The sequence below is a fragment of the Mycotypha africana genome (assembly GCF_025528875.1).
Source record: "Mycotypha africana strain NRRL 2978 chromosome Unknown BDF20scaffold_2, whole genome shotgun sequence".
In the NCBI taxonomy this organism is placed as follows: domain Eukaryota; kingdom Fungi; phylum Mucoromycota; class Mucoromycetes; order Mucorales; family Mycotyphaceae; genus Mycotypha; species Mycotypha africana.
Window position 1 is genome coordinate 1,304,695 of NW_026515726.1, and position 17,825 is coordinate 1,322,519.

Consider the following 17,825-nt stretch of genomic DNA (forward strand, 5'->3'; position numbering starts at 1 on the left):
AAATGCAAGAGTTGAATTCTCTTTTTTGATAATACATGTAAAACCACAGCAGCCGTGATGGATCTTCAAATATCGAACTACAGTTGTCCTATCGGACCTCCTATATTGTTTTCGAAAGATAATATTTTGTCTCCTTGTTACTGTTTGTGATCAGCATTTAAGGGACTTTCTTTTGTGACTTATTGTAATGCATATACATGGTAAGACGAGGTGTCTGTGATTCTACATGCATCTTCATGTATACACGTAAACTCTATTGTACCTGATGAATGGTCTTCCATAAAAAATGAAACGCTCAAAAAAGAATATGTTCTGAAAGATATGCTATATAATGATTAAACTGTATTGTCGTGATGTAATCAAGAGAGATACTGCTGCTTTTGAAGACCCATTAGAAGGTCTGTGCGTAAATGAAAAAGGTTCGAACTATTAAATACTCTTTGATTATAATAATTACAGATGGTAGCTTACAAGCTGCTATTCTTGAGATTCCTTCTTCATGGTCTTGATTCCTTAAACAATAGTAGTTTCTACTTTTGGAGTTTAGGGCGGCGCGTCAAAAAAAGATCTCCATACCATTTTTTCCCTTTTCATGTCTGTATAAAAAAGGATTTTTCTTCCCCCAAAATCTATCTTTGCTTTTTCGAAGTTTCTTGTTCTTATTGTCATATTAAATGTGCTTGAAAAAGTGAACTCATGAATAAATATTTGCATCAAGTGGTCACATATTTCAGGACGCTAGGAAGGTTCATTGGACCTGGGTTCATGATAGCCGTTGGATAGTAAACATCAGCCATTTTACAAACTACCATTAAGTTACTTACCATTCCCTTGTTTTCTTTTTTTTTAAAAAAAACGCGTTTGATTAAAGTTTGGATCCAGGCAATTGGGCAACAGATATGGAGGGTGGCTCTTCGTTTGGATATAGACTCTTATTCATTATCTTAATATCAAACTTGATTGCTGTCTTTTTACAAAATTTGACCATTCGTTTGGGAACGGTTTCAAATATGGATCTCGCCAGTGCGTCAAGGAAACTTCTACCCCGCTGGTTAAACCTGTTTCTGTACTTTTTGGCGGAAATAGCGATTATTGCATGTGACCTTGCGGAAGTTATTGGATCCGCCATCGCTCTCAATTTGCTATTCCCAGCTCTCCCACTTCCTGCCGGCGTTGCTATTACAGCCGTAGATGTCTTTATCATTCTTCTGTTTTACAACGAAGAGGAACAGCAAGATCAGGCTACAAATACCCATGAAGAATCTCATAGTCAGAAAACAGTTCGCTTTTTTGAAATGTTTGTCATGCTGCTTGTTGTAGCAGTTGGTATTTGTTTCATTATAGAGTTGGCATACTCAGATATAGTAGCCGTGGATGTATTCAAAGGATTTTTACCTACAAAAGAAATCTTTACACAGCCCGATATATTGTATGTGGCTATTGGTATTATAGGCGCTACAGGTAACATGCAGTTAGATCAATATATTTATGTGTGTGCCTAGGTACCTCCAGGCTAATCAGCCTTTTTATTACTTGCTTTCACAGTTATGCCACACAATTTATACCTACACAGTTTTGTTGTACAAGCGCGTTGTAAACAATGGCGCCAGCATCGTCCCAAGGTTATCAAAACAGATTCAGCTTGGGTTGTGAAAAGAAACCCACTACATGAAAAGGAAGAGCTCGTACTCAACCATTTCGAAACAGTACCTACAGAAACAGAGAATCATAAACAGTCCAATGTTTGTGACACATCACCAACTTTTAACGACTCACGGCAATGCCATACAAATGTGACCATTGATGATTCGGTTATTGACGACGTGGATCACTGTACTATAACAACTATAACTACAAGGCATATGACGAATGAAGAAGGACCCCTTGATTTCAATAGAATTTCCAAGTATCTTGACTCGTCTGTAAAGCACCATCTACATTATGGATTAGTCGACTTGGTCGTTGCTTTGACATTTGCCTTTTTCGTAAATTGTGCTATTCTTATTGTTGCTTCCGCTAATTTTTATTATGGGCCCAAAAGCAGCGACAACGAGTCTGCTGTCGTTCAAGACCTATTTAGTGCTCATGCATTACTAATGCAATATCTTGGACCACCAGCAGCTATAACTTTCGCACTCGCTCTATTATGTGCTGGTCAGTCAAGTACATTGACTGCGACATTGGCAGGTCAAGGTAACTCCTTTTTTTTCTTACTTTTTTGGAACTATTTTAACCATTGACACATTCTCTAATCTATTTATTTTTGGTCAATATTAATAGTTGTGATGAGTGGTTTTTTGGGTATGACGACTCGACCTTGGGTGCGGCGAATAGTGACACGTTTGATTGCAATCACTCCAGCGATGGTTGCGGCCTGCGTTGCTGGTAGAGATGGATTGAGCAATATGCTTGTTGCAAGTCAAGTGGTTCTCAGTATACAATTACCTTTTGCAGTTGTTCCTTTGGTTTACTTCACTTCTACAAAAAAAGCAATGAAACTTGACTTGGTTGTGGAAACAACAGTAAATACGCCAAAGGAAAACTCAGAAAAAACAGTCCTTCATCATCATCGTCAACAACAACAGCAGAAGCCTTTGACTTTTTTCGATCGTATTTTACTAAAATTGAAGCAGAAGCAAATACAAGAACAGCATCAACAGCAGCCATTATGCGGTCAAAAGGGCTTCTTTTCCGACTGGCGATCATTAAAATGGATGAACTTGAAAACGATAAAGAATTATTGTTTTAGGTCTTACCATGATACCCCAGCAGCAATGAACATTCATAGCAGCACCAGTCCGTCAACTATCCAAAACCTGAGCTTAGACGGTTTAGATATACAATCTATGGAAGAGTTGGACAGCTGGCCTGAACCTTTGACTTACCCCAATAATCTATGCGTTAAAGTTGTTGCTGTGGCTATTTCACTTTTACTCATTGGTCTAAACGGTTATTTAGTTGTTTCCTTATTCTTACAAATCTAAATTCTTTTGCCAATGTATATGTACATGTTAGATATCATTATTTATAGATACCCTTTTCTTTGGTTTATAGTTACATTGTATTGATTTTTCCGCGATTTCACGCGATTCCCTATATCTCTAGCTGACAATAATAAAGTATTATCATACATGCTGTTTTGCTCACATTTACTGAGAATACTGTTCCTGCTTGTACGTCGGCCTTCCAACATCCGAATAAATGAGTTTGAATTTTTCGTTTTTGGCAAAAGCAGGTGTCTGATTTTTTTTAGACTTCCCATTCTTTCCATTTGCACCTCCCTTTCTTCCCTTCCCTCATTTTTTCCTATTTTGAGAGTGTTGAGAGGAACGAAGCTGACTACGTCTTTCTACTTATAACTATTTAATATTCTAAAATGTCAGCAGCAGAGTATAAGAAGAAGCTTTACGATATTCAAAGAACTGGAGAGAACAAGAACTGCTTTGACTGTGGGGCTCCCAACCCTCAGTGGGCCAGTATATCGTACGGTATCTTTATTTGTTTGGATTGTTCAGGTATACATCGTTCTTTCGGTGTACATATCAGGTAGAGTTGAACTTTGTTACTTATATAGAATCAACAGAAAATAAATAAATAAATAAATAAGCAAAGAATACTGATGACGCTATTTGCGGTATAAAATAGTTTTGTACGGTCCATCACCATGGATAAGTGGTTTGATGATCAATTGAAGAAGATGGAGGTAAATGAAATTTTGGTACAAAAAAGGGAAAGATTGAGAAAATCAAAATTAAAAGATACGTCTATCAAAAAGATTGGAGGAAATGAAAAGGCAAGAATTTTCTTTGAGTCCCAACCTGATTATTCACCAAATATGTCCACACAAGAAAAATATCATACGCATTGCGCAGAATTATATCGCGATAAGGTACTATCAATGAACTCAACTCATTTCAAGGAAAAACTCAAGGGCAGCGAGCTAAAATTTCATTTAACAGTTATCAGCCGAGGCTGAAGGTCGCCCTTGGACTCCTACACCTTCGGCACGATCTGCTAACAAATCTCCCGTCACAAATGCATCAGCAAACAAAACGAGAATAGCTAACGGCGCCACACGCTCCTTAAACAGTCAGGGCAGCCGTTTTGGTTCCGCTAGTCATTTGACAAATCAACGCTCAAACTCATCCGTTTCAGTATCGGGTGGTTTTGGAAATGATATCAATAACAGTGACAATTATACCGATGGAAGATCAAATGGCCTTGACAGTGGTGATGGCGATATGAATAGAAAGGCTCGTAATGAGCATTATTTTGCACAACTTGGTCAAGCCAACGAAAGTAGACCAGAGTAAGTTATAGGGAAAAAAGGATACGTCTAAGAAGGATACTTTTCAAAATACTGACTGATATGTTCGAATTCGTGTATGTACAGTCATATACCACCTAATCAGGGCGGCAAATTTACCGGTTTTGGTAATCCTCAATGTAAGTAGTTTCAGATGTACATTGTTGTGTATTTTCTTGGTACTGTGGCTGGGTTGACTTTTAACGCGCTTGTCTCCAACGAAAGTCGAAAATGAATATAGAAGGAATGCCTCTAACGATTTCGGAGCTAATTTGGGAGATCTTCGAGAAGTGATTAATGACCCAAAAGTGGCTATTGAAAAGGGTTTATCCCTTTTGTCATACGTTGGTAAAGCTGCTGTGGAATTTGGTCGTTATGCTAACAATAATTATGTGAAACCTGCTGCTGCTCAGTTAGCCGATCCCAATTTTAGAGAGCATCTTCGTGAAAACGTCAACAGTTATGTCAGTTCTTTCACTCAACCTAGAGTAAGTCAGGAATGTAAAGAAAGGGGGAGGAGGAAAAAACCAAGTAAAAATCTGGCAATTGGTATTAACCTATTCGCTTTTTATAGTCATCATCCTCTTCGCCTTATGGTTATCAAAGCTATAGTAATGGTGGATCAGGGTCCTCCACTCCTACTTCATTACGTTATTCTACATTAAACTCATCCACTCATACATCCGCCAAAGATATCCAAGATGACGAAGACTTTTTCAATTCACATCTCAACAATTTACATATTTCAGATAATAACAATAACAGCCCTAGATATTCACCTACCACAAGCAGCACGCCACCCGCCAAGATGAATAGCAGTACCAGAAGTCCATCTTCAACAATAACCAACGTGCGTGCTAGAGCCAATTCTGGAGCTAACAGAAAGAAAGCACATACAACAAATTCTGACGATGAATGGGGAGCTTGGTAACCTAAGTTATAGGACAGATCTGAATATGATTGAAAAAAGGATCAATTAGATTTTAGAAAGTTAAACATATTTACCAATATTGCAGTCAAAAAGTATCAGAGACACGCGCTTGTAGTTCTAATCTATCAACATATTAACGATTTTATAAAGTATTTTACATGCATTTTTCTTTTTAAAAAAAAAATTCTCCTTTGTACCTCGCTTTTTTACTGGTTTTTTTTTTTTGCTTGACCTTCAATGAATGGCTATCAAATTGAGACTATCTTACAATCAAAATTCAGACTAATCCAAAGAATTATTTTGGATGACAAGTATAATTTTTGGGATCATACCTTTTCTGTCAAAACGCTCAATGCCAAATGTGCGAACTACTACTACTCAAACAAGATAAATATACTGCGCCAAAGCACAGAATACCTACCCTTTGTGAGTATGTAGTAACGTCAAGCAGCAGTTGATAAAACCTCAGGAATGTACGGTGAGAAATTTCACAAGATGAACTCACCTAAACGCGTAAAATCTTTAAGCCGTCGGTTTGGAACCTGCAGCACCATTTTTGTTATGGCGATGGCGAGAGAAAATTTCGAGGGCGGCCATTGTGTTCCAATATGAAGTTTGCAATAGTAAGCATATTTTTTGCCGCATTGACATCTCGTTGCCATATTACACCACAGGTTTTGCAGGCCTTGGTATCATAGACGCTGGAGCCGTCCGCAATTTGTATTTTTTTCATTTCGACACCATTACAATTGTTACAGACCTATGAAAATGACGTTACTTCTAGAGATGGGCGATAAATTTGGCAATTGGGGACCCACCTTTGAGGTTTTGAACTCGTTGATGTCGACCACCGCAGCAAGGAAGCAGCGCTGTCTTCTTAAGAGAGTACGATATCTGTGACGCCGGATGAATGCCCTTTAAATCGGACATTATCTTTGTTGCGCATACCGTCACCGAAAACAATAAGAGGGAGTTTGGTGAAGTTTTCAGAAAACGTTGCGACAGTCCGTCTGTTGGCCTTTTTTGATTTGTACCTAAATATGACATATCGAGTGAATGACATAAATGCAGAGTTGAGATACAGGTATTTGTGACTCACCTTTGGCTTGAGATTTGTGGTTTCTTTGCCTTCTTCTGCGACTCCCCCTGCGACTCTTTCCGCGCTCGCGCTTTCGCAGCTTTATCTACCCTTACCTTGCTTCTTACTGCTTTTTGTCCTTTTGGACGCTTTCTTTTTCTACGTTTGTTCTCGTTGATCTTTTTCCGCTTACTTATGTTATCTTTTTTCCTCCACAAATTAAGCATATTGGTCATTTGCTCATTGGCTCTTAGGCGGCCTTGGTAATTATTGAAGTTAAATTTAGCGGACTTAAGCCATAGAAGTCATGAAGAGCCTAGAGACGTTGCAAAACGTTTGAGAGGTGTAGTTGGATCGACGAGACACATTGACGAACCGCTCATCATTGTCGGACTTTTAACCCTCTAACTTATGGTAATTTAATGCCGTGTTAATGTGTAGATCAAGAGGCCGAATATCATGATGCCGCTTCAGTATTGATTGGCTAAATAACTGTGGGCTACGTTGTAAAATACCTCACTTTGATCAGTATAACCATCAACTTCTGTGATTTATATTTTTGCCAGCAGCACCTACATTGTCACTTTGACGTCAATCTCCGTCTTTGCAAATAAGTACATAAATTACAATCTTCAAAAGTCGAACCGCCAATGAAACATTCAGATTTTTCCAATTGATCGAACTTTTTTTGTTTCTTGTTTCTCCCTTTTTATAACCATATCCTACACTTCCTCATAAATCATATTCAATTACCCTTCAAGCATCCAACAACGAAGAGACAATATGTTATCTTTTTGGAAGAAAAGAACGGTACCAGAATTACCGGAAAGAGACCAAATAGTGCTAGATGAATATACGCGCAAAATGAAGAAATATGAGGAAATGATTAAAATCTGCTGTTGTTGGATAGGTTATGATGTATTATTCGGTAATGCTAATCAGTAAACGGTAGATTTAGATGATATGCATAGAAGCAAAGTTTTCTTTAGCATCTAACAGGGCTAGATGTCTATAGAGTTTATTCCTGTGGTTGGCAAAGTGATATCTTTAGGATTTGCTATATCAATGTTCCGTCTAGCTTGTCAATGCGAGTTACCTACATCCGTCAAACGTAGGATGTTATACCATATTACTGTTGATTTTCTAGTAAGAGTATCCAGCTACTAATCTTGTCGCATCAGGACAATAATATTGATATGCATTTTCTATCCCAACAAATCTACACCCTGCCCCAATAGATCGGACTCATCCCTATATTGGGATTTTTTCTTACAATGTTATATCGAGCGCACAGTAAGAACGCACGTATTTTAAGAAAATTTCTTTATGAAAGAGCAAGACAAGGTGCAGCAAAGGCAGAGAAAGAAGCGTTGAAGATTGGTCATGGAAATGAGCATATACCACTTTCAGAACCTACGGATAAAATCATGGAAAGGGATGAGCTTGAGCCTTTACCTCAACGTCCTAGTGCCATAAAAAAAGGAGAAGAGGTCATTGCCTTGACAGAGTCACAAAGAAGTGTCAATGTCTTTAAAAAGGAAAATGAAAATAGGTACGGGCCTGTTTCACAGCCGGTACAGCAACAACTACAGCAGAAGACAGAATATGACGCTACAGTGTCTCGCAACAACAAACTCGAATAAAATATGCAACTAAATATTCAATCTGTGGAAGCAGGAATACATTTTTTTGTATTTTGCATTGTGATGTGCAAATGCCTCTATTGCTGCTAAATTTTAAGGCTGCCTCTAACAAATTGAGATATAAGCACATCTTTCTTTCGCCATTATACAGTAAATATTATCGCAGTTGAGATCAATTATTCGACTATATCATCACATTAATTTAATATGAGAACCGGTGCTCCGATTTTTTGACAGATTAGAGATGCCTGTAACCCACGATCACTTTCTAAACTAATTACTCAGTTCCAGTTGTTCTCGAAACGAGCGTCGCGATTTTTTGGCTCAGAAATGAATGTCCAAATACAGGTCTCAATAATGAGAGTATGGAAACGAGAATGAACAAGCCGAAGAGAGCTATCGAAGCCGTATATACCACTTAAAGGAGTGAGTATACGACAAACATAACAAAATTGTGTCTGGCTGAACAATACGTAAAAGTGTCAAATTGTATAAACAGCACAGATCAAATTTCTGCAAATTATGAACTCAAGGGGATACAAAGTTGTACTTTCAGAACCGGAAAAAAAAAAAAGGATTTTTAGGTTTTTGAGGTTAACCAATTTAAGGATTCGGATTGCACGTTCTATTTACCAGTTTTTTTGTAATTCACTCGCTCATTTACAGTAGTAAAGTCTGGTAAAGCTTCACTATTTATGACAGGAAAACATTCGTATACTTCATTTGTTTGCAAAGGCTAATGATACTGCATTCCGGTTCAAAAAGACGTTTATTCTTCCACGACTATGAATAGTGCCCTTGTCGACAGAAAAAGCGAAGAGAATACCTTTGATGATGTTACAAATGGTTCAATCCAAACTGCTACAGCAGGAATAAACGATACAAGTGTAGGCAAGAGCAACTTGGTAGCTGAACAGCAAAAACCACAGCAACAAACTCAAGCACCAATATCGCCAACTTCAATGAAGGAAACTACTGCTGACGAGAATAGATCTGTTGTGGCCAATCCTACACTCAGTAATCCAACTACATCGAACCGTCACTACACTAATATGCTAGTAGCTGAGATTAATCAAAAAAAGCGAATGATTCAGCAACTGGATGAAGAGATTTTCTATTATCGTCACGTTAATTCAGAGTTAACTGAAAGAGTGAACGGCACGCAAGAACGTATGCTTATGAGACAGAAGGATCAAAGGCAACTGTTGGACAATTACAATGAACATGTACGCTCTCGAAGAGCTACAAATGATGATGTGGCGTCTATTCACAAAAAGCTATTAGAGCTCAAATACAATATCAAGCAATTAAGTGCAGCATTAGTACGAAATAATGACTACGACCCCATGTTGACTACACAAGCCATCAGCAAATTTTGGGTCAATCTTCACGACGCTATCAAAAGATTAGGTGAACCATTACCACCGCATCGGATTCAAATGCTGATCGAAAAGTTTTTGATGGATGTGCTTGTACAAAATATGAACTACAATGCTTTTACTGGTCTCAAGATTTCTCAACCCTATACCCAGTTACAAATGTGGTTTGAACGATATGACCCTAGTTTTTGCACACGTTTGAGACAAGAAATAGCCAAGGTGGTTGTTCTTCATGATGTTCCTGGCTCTGATGTGGCACAAGAGATTCAGAAGCTAAACAAGCGTATGTATACATCTTTGTATACATCACTGCTGAAGGCCTTTCCCTCAATTGAAAAGAATGACCAACAGTTACAACAGCAGCAGCAACAAAAATTGGACATGAATGAGAATAAACAACAACAACATCAGTATTCGATCATGCTCCGATCAATGGTAGAACAAGCATCACACATTGGTTATGCTATGCGTGGACAAGAAGTCGAGATAGCTGCCGCTGCTGTTGGAGAAGGAACAGAGATTTTTGATTCAAAAACAATGATCGATGAAGACGGGCAAACTTCAGGCATTATACAATTTTGCATATGTCCGCCATTCATCTTATATGCTAATCGCGTAGAACTATTAGAGAAAGCTCGCGTCTTATGCTTTACTCCAGTATCTTCCAAATAACCGAAGAGCGGGAAATTGGTAGTGTTAATGAATAAGCCCCTACATACCATCCTTATATACGATACACTTAACTTATTTATTGAGCAATAAAGGGAGCATATATTGCTCGACTATCTACATACAATACAGGTTTTTTCTTAAAAAAAGTTGACTTAATTAAGATTACTACAATAGTGGTCGATTTACAATTTCAAACAGTTTCAAAGATGTACAGAAGGTTTGAATATTCACATTTTTGTACGTTCGCCAGTCCCGAAAAACTTTCTAATATTTCCTTTATATTCGTACGGTAAGAATGGTGGCTCACGTATTGTGAAAACTTCATCCAGCTTCAAATTCTTGGGCAACCAGATTCTGAAGCTTGCATTTTCAAACATGCCGCTTAATGCTACCCAGCCAATACCTGCAAAACTAAAATCGACTGAAGCATGAGATGGATGCACTCCTCTTACTTTCACAATTTCGTTTAAAGGAGTCAATAGACTTGTCTTCAGAATGCTTTCATTATTTAGTTGTCGCGGATGCTGTGCCGGCTGCTGATCGTAATATGCTGATGGAAGTTTTTCAGTTTTTGTCAAATGTGGTGCTAATGGACTGAACAATGTCATTAAAACAGGGTTGCTTGCTTCTATTAGATCGATGCGTACAAGAGGCTTTAATAGAAATGATTTTCCCGGTTCTAAACGGAAAGTAATAGGCTTCATTTCCCTTTGAGCGGCCAACTTTTTTTGTTCTTCATAAGATAATAAGTGAAATAGTTGTTGATCGTTAATTAGCCCTGGTGTATCTATAAGATATCGGTTTCGAGTGACTAAACGATTTCCTTTTCTACTCGCTTCTATCTCTTCTGGTGTAAGCATGCCTAAAGCGTACAATGGTATTTTGATGCGTCCCATTGTTGTACCAGGTGCCGCAGAACTGGTGATTTTGTATTGTGCTTTCAGATCTTCCTTTAGCCGTTTACCTTGCTCGTCTAATGAACCTCTTATTTGAGTCATGAATTTATTGATAATCGCAGACTTTCCAACGTTTGTGCAGCCCACCATATATACATCATCTACAGGTCGTCGCTCCTGGTCGATTTTGCGCATCAAAGCAGATATACCCCAACCTTTTTTTGCACTTACCATAGTTACGGAGAGAATTTGTTTAGTTGAAATGCCGACTGATTTCATATGCTGTATGATCCAATCTCGAATACGATTTTCATGATGTCTCGCTTTTGCTGGTAATATGTCGAACTTATTGGCAGCAAGTATTAGACGAGCACTGGGATTCTTTTGAATCAGTTGTGGTAATTTTCCTAACGAGCCAGGCAGATCAGTGATATCAAATACAGCGACAATAAGTGGTGAGTTTTTTGTTTTAAGAAAGTCAAGAGAGCCATACTGCTGTGATTGTCTAAGAAATTGAGGCGTAGATTCTGTAATGGGATTGTTATGATATTGAAGTTGATAACAACGCTGACATATTATACGGTCTGCTTTCTTTACTTTATCTGATTCTGCTGTGCCTTGCGCAAAATTGTTTGTGTCGACATTCTCAAATTCATTTTCTTTTGGTTGCATATCATCTCTACCTGTATTATCAGCACACTGTAGAGACTCATCTTCTTCTGCTCCATTCAATAATGCTTGAAGTTCTGGATCATTACGAAGCATGTTTTCGTACTCCTCATTAGTTATCTCCTTTGTGTTGGATTTCTTTAGGTAGTCGCTTTTTGGCTTAGCAGGCTTCCTTTCAACGTAATAACCTGGTTGCTTAGGATCAGACGTCTGGAAAGGAGCACCACATCCAGGACAATCTCCCACTGGTATATTTTGCCGTTCTTTTGTTACTGCAGTACTGTATAGCACTTTAAACGGCGAGCCGAATGCCCTTGTGACAATCTGCTGATGTGCAACTTCGCGATTGACAATCAAGGGTTGCAAAGCTGATCTAAAAGTTGGTAAAGCATATCTCGCTTGGAAAACGTTTTTGAATGTATAGTAATTTTTCAATACAGGAAGTTTGGTGGAAGATCGACGCATTAAGAAGTTGATCGATCGCTATATTTTCTATTGATGAAAGAACCAGGGACATCAATACTCTGGAGATATCGATAGCAGCGAATTGATTGGAACTCCTCCTGCGCTCATGCATAAATTTCCGATTTCCATTAGAAAAAAGCTCCAATAGTAGTAACTAGAATATGCAGGTCCATCAGAACAGGACCAAGTTTCTAGATGAATACTGCAAAAGTTTTCAAAGTTCAAACTACTTGGTTTTTTTATTGAGAAAAATTAACGACGAAATGTCTCGTGCTAATATTCAGTAAACCAGCTACAGCAGTAAAGGATATATTAGACATGCAGGTTATCTATTGTTCTAGCTAAGCTTGGATACGTGAACTCCCAAAAGGTAGCAGATACAACATTAGGATAGTGATTGCTAGTGTATTTGATAAAAGCGGAAAAAACTAAAAGATTTATTTACAATTATATCATTGTAGTACTATTATACTGTTGAAATCAAAAAATAATGATATAGTATATTATGTATTATGCGTCAGTTGGCATCACTGTAGGAGTACTACTGGCTTCTATCTGCTGTCTTTCCTCCCAAGCTACGATTTTACCACTTTTCAATCTTTCGATTGCTTTCCCAACATTCTCTATATGCATTTCTAGCGGCAACGTATCTGGGATAAGTATAGGTGCTACTACCTGTGATCGTAGTTCCTCTAAATCCATTTGGAACGCTTCCATTCTGTCTAGCATTACCATCAACTGCTGTGCAGCTTGACTTCTTTGCATATCAAAATTTACCAACAAATCCAGATTTTCCTTTACTAAAGGGCGACGCATTCCCTTTCCTCTGACCATATTGACGACATCACCAAGAATATGTGGTTTTTCAGATTGTTGATATGATTTCTCTTGGACGCAAATCTCATGTATCGCATACAGATCTTCTTCCAATTCGTCCAACGAGCTCTGGGCCTTCTCGATCGATAATATTAATCGCTTTGCTTCTTTCTCCACCAGGCTCATAGCATGCTCATAAATCACTCGAAGATCCTGTCGGCTTGCTTTTTTACTTTCGACATCTGATAATTTTTTAAATGTGAACGTATTGTAGGTTATAAGGTTGTCAATAACACCCTTAGTCTGTGCTTGCAAACTCTGTATATCCTTTCCAAATCGTCTAGAGCGCACCAAATAGTCACCTAGTTTTGAATTAAGCAATTCATGGCTTTGTAGGTTGGAAAACTTAACCATAGCTTGTAAATCGCGAGTGGCCAATTCAACTTTTTTGAGTTCAAGTGCTGAAATTGCTTCTTCCCCAACTGATTGCGAGAGCATGCCATCGTATAAATTTTCTTGAATCTTTACCAAGTGTGTGAAATCAGGTATATTAGGTATATAATTATTGCAAATTGGTAAATATGAGCTCAAAAGTGGTATCGGGCATATCGTATCAAGCACCAAGTCCTGGCATTTACGATATCCGTAATTGAAAATGCCGATCATTATAGCTCCTGCTCCCAGCAAGATGACGATCGGTTTGATGACAATAAGTGATCCCATGAAAACCTCTTAAGTGAATGTGTTATATAGCAAAAGAAAAGATTGGACAAAAAAAATAATAGAAGAATTAGTTATTATCAGAACAAAAACTATGATTTGATGCTTCTTCTGCTGGTAGGTTACCTAGCAAATACCGAAAGAAAAAGAGGATATAGTTTGGTGATTCGCTCACTCTTTCTGATTCTGGGGCGCCATCGTTGGCCGCTGTCTTCCGTTTACGATGCGTATTTGCTACTGATTTAAAGTTTCGTTTCTTACGAGATGGAATCATGGTTTCGAAAGTGTAATTAATGTGAAAGAATTATCTTTCGAGCGGTTCAAACACATTTTTCGAGAAAAATGGTCAGTTTAACTGTTTCTGAGCGTCTCGAAAAGGGAACTCTCATATCTCACGACTTTCATCATCATTCTTGGTTTCAGAGATGTAATAGTTTCTAACAAAGAAGTGTTAGTGGGTTATCCCAGCATTTCAAAAGTACGTGAAAGCGTTACATCGGAAAGGTCGCCAATAACTAACTTAGCACTTCTGCTATGGTTTGCTCTTGGACACAGCATTTCCCTTCCACTCATGCAGCTTTGTTTTCAGCCAATGAAACAAAAAATTTTGTAAATACAAAACATTGCTATGGCAAATCACACTGGCAAAAAGTATTGCAGTTATTAATTATATTTTTTAGTTACAGGTTCGCTCATCTTTTATTTTGAAGGCAGAAATACAGTGTCGCAGGTATAAAATAAATTGTACTAAGAGAATAGGGAGCTACAAGAAAGATAATACACATTTAACAGTTTGGAAGAAAAGAGCAGAAAGGAGGAAACGTTCTAAAATGGCGGATCACGTAAATTGCACAATAGAATTACAAACAATTTAAACAGCAGATGTGCCACTGAAACGTAAATAGAAGTTGATAACGATGGCACCCACCAATAGAACACAAAGAACAGCAGGACCCCAAAGATCATCATATCGACCGTCAATACGACGATTGATCATCCTATATACAAAAACCAATCCAGATCGGTTAATGATTACATTAAGATAAAAAAGTAGATTAAGGGACATACCATGCACGCTTTTCGAATCGGTACAGCGCATAGATAGCGATAGCAGCCGCCAAACCAATAAAGATACCACCTACAATACGAGATACTTGATCACCAAAGTTTAACAAGTTCAATGCTACCGACAACAGTAAGGCACAGAATTGTAACCATGAAATGAAAGTACGTTCATTGGCAAAAAATGTCTTGGGTTCAACTTTCACCTTCGTTTTGAATTTTTTATCTCCTCCTTTGCCTTCTTCTAAGTCTCCTAAAACACATGGTTCAACTGGTATACCGATATTTTGCTGTTGTAGTCGTCGCTCTTTCTGCTGTTCTGCTTTTGTCAATTTTTTGTTGTTGGCCAAAAGATGGTTCGTACTGCTATCAATATCACCATCGACAACTGGGTAGAATTTATTAATGGGGGTATTAGGAGATGTGTTTTTGCTATCATACATACTATCACTGCGTCTAAAATGCCCTGCATCAAATTTGTTGGTTGTTGGCAGAGGGCTTTTTGGCATATTCAGGCTTAAATTAGGAGCGGAATTGAGATCAATCAGGGTATATTCTTCTCTCTTCGAATTATCTGTATTGGTGGTGGCAGGAGTCATGTTTCTGTTGGCAGTAGGCCTCAATGCAGCGGCCGCCTTATCGTCCAATTCTACTGACCTTCGCCTGTTCAGCTCTTGTGCAGCGCCTTTTTTGCTTGCTTCAGATTCTTCTTGAATCACAGCTTCTTTATTTGCACGCTCTTTTTCTTCAATCATAGCACGTCTGTATCGACCGTCGATCAATGGTTTGAAACTCTTTGAACGGGTAAGGCCAAGGTTCTGTGCGCGTGGTTTACGAATATCGACGTTCATTTCGGAGAGCCACCACGGAAGTAAAGGAAGCCTGTCCTGAAAGAAATGGCAAGCACCATGGAGGTACTTTGAGAAGCGAGGTACTTCATGTACCAAAGGGCCTTCGATCAAGGCTGTTAGCCATGCGGGCGGTTCTTGACCCAAATGAGTTTGTAGCTTGGTTTCCAAAATAGCATAAGGAAAACGTAAAATCTCATTATCTTGCAAATACGAGAAAGGAGTATCAATGCCTATATCATTGCGCCGCCAATTGTTGTTCCAACGTCTTTGAACGCCATCCAAATGGTCTTCGCGAATAAAAGTAAGATCAGTATCCAATGAAATACGCACTTTTTGAGAGTCTGGTAGTTGAAAGGCTGTACGGTTGTAAAAGACGCGAAGGACTGGCTCTAACTGTTTTTCTTTGAATGATGTTTGCACACCGGTGGCGATGAAATGTGTATCTTTGATCATGCTTTCTTCTGTGCCTTTGTTGCGTAGCTCGTTGGCAATTTGATCCGCTGTGTAGTCGCCATTTACAAAAGAATTGACACGATCTTCGTTAATTCGGAAGCGATCTTTGACAGAGGCACCATCTAACCAAACAGCATGATGTGTTTTTCTTTCAATAAAAACATTTTTTGACGAAGTAGGTCCGTACCTAAAAAGTATATTAGAAATGAAGGGGGTGTGCAGGGTCAGCTTTGGGTAAATTCTTTATCAATTAAGGTTATCATAATTGACAGTTTTCATTTTTCATTGCTTCCAAAAGCTTGGATTCCAACTTGTTCCCTTTCTCATTTTTTCCCTTCAACCCCGTACGTTCAAATAAACGTTGATTCACTCTTCTGGTATAAAAAGCCCCTTGCATGAACAGTAAAAAGTTCGAAATGAACATTTAAATGCCCATCAAAATCCGTGAAAATAGAAAAATATTTACCATCTGAATCGAATAGCTTCAGCCATTTCATCTCTTTGAAGACGACCATTGTACAAATCAAAATTGGAATTGTCAAAGTATATACTTGATACAGCTGAGTCTGATGCTTCATATTTTTTGCTGGTATCGAAAACCAGCACTGGCAAATGAAGCATAATGATGGCTTTGACTTCCGTAACATTGTCAGGATGAATCCAATACTTAGCAGTAGCTCTTTCAAATGCATTTTGATCGCCACCAGAAGCACTGTTACCAGGTGACTTTTTTCCTCTGTTTCTGCAAATATCATGAAGGGCTGAGATATAAACGATAGCGACATCAAAACGCTGTTTGTCCAAAGGTTTTTCTCTAAGCTTCGCAACGTAGGATTGCTTCAAATTGAGTCCAGTCCATCGATCATGCTTTTTTAAAATCTTTTGGATAGCAGTAAAGTTGATGCGAGTAAATTTTGATAAGTCATTGACATCGAATAGGATATCAGTAAGTGCTTCGTCCATTATACTATAATTAGCATCTGAATTCATTGTGGCATTCTTTTGTAATGTTTGAATTGTTCTCTCGCAATAGAGTATTCTAGCATCAATTTCTGCGAGTTTGGCATTGATGAAATCGTAGACTTTGGTGAGTTCGTTGTCTAAAAGATGCACGAAATCGGCTTCATCTTTGTTGGTCCATCCATGATCTAACTGTCTTGTCTTCAATTCCTGCTTTAAAATATCGTAAGCTACGTAGGATAATCTCCAGGGAGGAAAGATGTTTTCTTGCAATTCAAGACCGTATTTCATGCTGTAAGAACAGTAATATTGCTAATGGTTACGAATGAAAATAGTTAGGAGAACAGTAAATAGCAATAGAATGAGAAAAAGAAAAAGAAAAGAAGAATGTTACAAAAATGCTTTAGAAGGAAGAGGAAAGAAAGCTTAAAAGATGGTGGATCCCAATGATGTATTACAAAAGGTAATAAAGACTTTCTTAAAAAAAGCGGGTTTAGGGGTATCTGATATGGTGTGAAGGGCTATTTATAACTTTTTTAAGAAGGGAAGTAGAGAAATTCTTAAATGGGAAAGGCAAGAGACAAGCTCGATTGATCATCCACAGCACTGTTTGTTTCCATTTATCCATTAAGTAACAGATGCTTTATGCTTTATTTACTCATTGTTAATCTGGTAGAGTTCTTTCATTATCAATAGGAGAGGATCACTACATGAAGAATGCTGATGTAATCATTGCAATTCTAGTTTGTTCCTTTACTGCTGCTAAGCCTTCTGTCTTGAACGCTAAGCAATATGTATCTCAATTTCTCAATACACATCATTTTGATAGCATCAAACCTAACCAATTCTATAGTCTACTATTTTAAGGTTCAACAAATGTAACAATAAAGTGTTATTGTTTGTACAATTGTTGGTTGGTAACAA

General features: G+C 38.1%; 9 protein-coding genes across 9 annotated transcripts; 4 read left to right on the top strand and 5 right to left on the bottom strand.

Moving 5' to 3' along the window:
- The first annotated feature begins 502 nt into the window (after positions 1 to 502).
- BDF20DRAFT_851975 (natural resistance-associated macrophage protein-domain-containing protein) lies at positions 503 to 3,147 on the top strand. The gene is made up of 4 exons (XM_053080045.1): positions 503 to 782; positions 872 to 1,461; positions 1,546 to 2,193; positions 2,281 to 3,147. Exons 1-4 carry the CDS (start codon positions 697 to 699, stop codon positions 2,982 to 2,984), a joined length of 2,028 nt encoding a protein of 675 aa, XP_052939106.1. The 5' UTR covers positions 503 to 696; the 3' UTR covers positions 2,985 to 3,147.
- A 129-nt stretch (positions 3,148 to 3,276) lies between these two features.
- Positions 3,277 to 5,437, top strand: BDF20DRAFT_851977 (uncharacterized protein). The gene is made up of 7 exons (XM_053080046.1): positions 3,277 to 3,546; positions 3,646 to 3,703; positions 3,776 to 3,889; positions 3,960 to 4,309; positions 4,394 to 4,446; positions 4,532 to 4,794; positions 4,881 to 5,437. The coding sequence occupies exons 1-7, from the start codon at positions 3,377 to 3,379 to the stop codon at positions 5,235 to 5,237; spliced, it is 1,365 nt and encodes a 454-aa protein (XP_052939107.1). The 5' UTR covers positions 3,277 to 3,376; the 3' UTR covers positions 5,238 to 5,437.
- A 319-nt stretch (positions 5,438 to 5,756) lies between these two features.
- Positions 5,757 to 6,010, bottom strand: BDF20DRAFT_851980 (uncharacterized protein). Its single transcript, XM_053080047.1, has one exon. The coding sequence runs from the start codon at positions 5,968 to 5,970 to the stop codon at positions 5,797 to 5,799; it is 174 nt and encodes a 57-aa protein (XP_052939108.1). The 5' UTR covers positions 5,971 to 6,010; the 3' UTR covers positions 5,757 to 5,796.
- Positions 6,011 to 6,751: 741 nt separating this feature from the next.
- Positions 6,752 to 8,307, top strand: BDF20DRAFT_286790 (uncharacterized protein). The gene is made up of 4 exons (XM_053075093.1): positions 6,752 to 6,929; positions 7,077 to 7,243; positions 7,331 to 7,461; positions 7,554 to 8,307. The coding sequence occupies exons 2-4, from the start codon at positions 7,099 to 7,101 to the stop codon at positions 7,956 to 7,958; spliced, it is 681 nt and encodes a 226-aa protein (XP_052939109.1). The 5' UTR covers positions 6,752 to 6,929; positions 7,077 to 7,098; the 3' UTR covers positions 7,959 to 8,307.
- Positions 8,308 to 9,010: 703 nt separating this feature from the next.
- BDF20DRAFT_815436 (uncharacterized protein) lies at positions 9,011 to 10,009 on the top strand (the record flags this gene model as incomplete). The annotated part of the gene is made up of 1 exon (XM_053077081.1): positions 9,011 to 10,009. One exon carries the CDS (start codon positions 9,011 to 9,013, stop codon positions 10,007 to 10,009), a length of 999 nt encoding a protein of 332 aa, XP_052939110.1.
- Positions 10,010 to 10,109: 100 nt separating this feature from the next.
- On the bottom strand, positions 10,110 to 12,119 carry BDF20DRAFT_851994 (uncharacterized protein). Its single transcript, XM_053080048.1, has one exon. It carries the CDS (start codon positions 12,037 to 12,039, stop codon positions 10,237 to 10,239), a length of 1,803 nt encoding a protein of 600 aa, XP_052939111.1. The 5' UTR covers positions 12,040 to 12,119; the 3' UTR covers positions 10,110 to 10,236.
- A 323-nt stretch (positions 12,120 to 12,442) lies between these two features.
- On the bottom strand, positions 12,443 to 13,806 carry BDF20DRAFT_286834 (uncharacterized protein). The gene is made up of 2 exons (XM_053075094.1): positions 13,702 to 13,806; positions 12,443 to 13,584 (listed from the first exon to the last, which is right to left on the bottom strand). Exon 2 carries the CDS (start codon positions 13,576 to 13,578, stop codon positions 12,550 to 12,552), a length of 1,029 nt encoding a protein of 342 aa, XP_052939112.1. The 5' UTR covers positions 13,579 to 13,584; positions 13,702 to 13,806; the 3' UTR covers positions 12,443 to 12,549.
- Positions 13,807 to 14,461: 655 nt separating this feature from the next.
- Positions 14,462 to 14,864, bottom strand: BDF20DRAFT_803245 (uncharacterized protein; the record flags this gene model as incomplete). Its single annotated transcript, XM_053076432.1, has 2 exons — positions 14,462 to 14,573; positions 14,644 to 14,864. Coding segments are annotated over 2 exons (333 nt in total), but the record flags the coding sequence as incomplete, so codon positions are not given.
- BDF20DRAFT_286740 (VTC domain-containing protein) lies at positions 14,701 to 17,382 on the bottom strand. The gene is made up of 5 exons (XM_053075092.1): positions 17,296 to 17,382; positions 16,408 to 17,213; positions 15,083 to 16,128; positions 14,844 to 15,003; positions 14,701 to 14,758 (listed from the first exon to the last, which is right to left on the bottom strand). The coding sequence occupies exons 2-4, from the start codon at positions 17,190 to 17,192 to the stop codon at positions 14,966 to 14,968; spliced, it is 1,869 nt and encodes a 622-aa protein (XP_052939114.1). The 5' UTR covers positions 17,193 to 17,213; positions 17,296 to 17,382; the 3' UTR covers positions 14,701 to 14,758; positions 14,844 to 14,965.
- Positions 17,383 to 17,825: the final 443 nt, after the last annotated feature.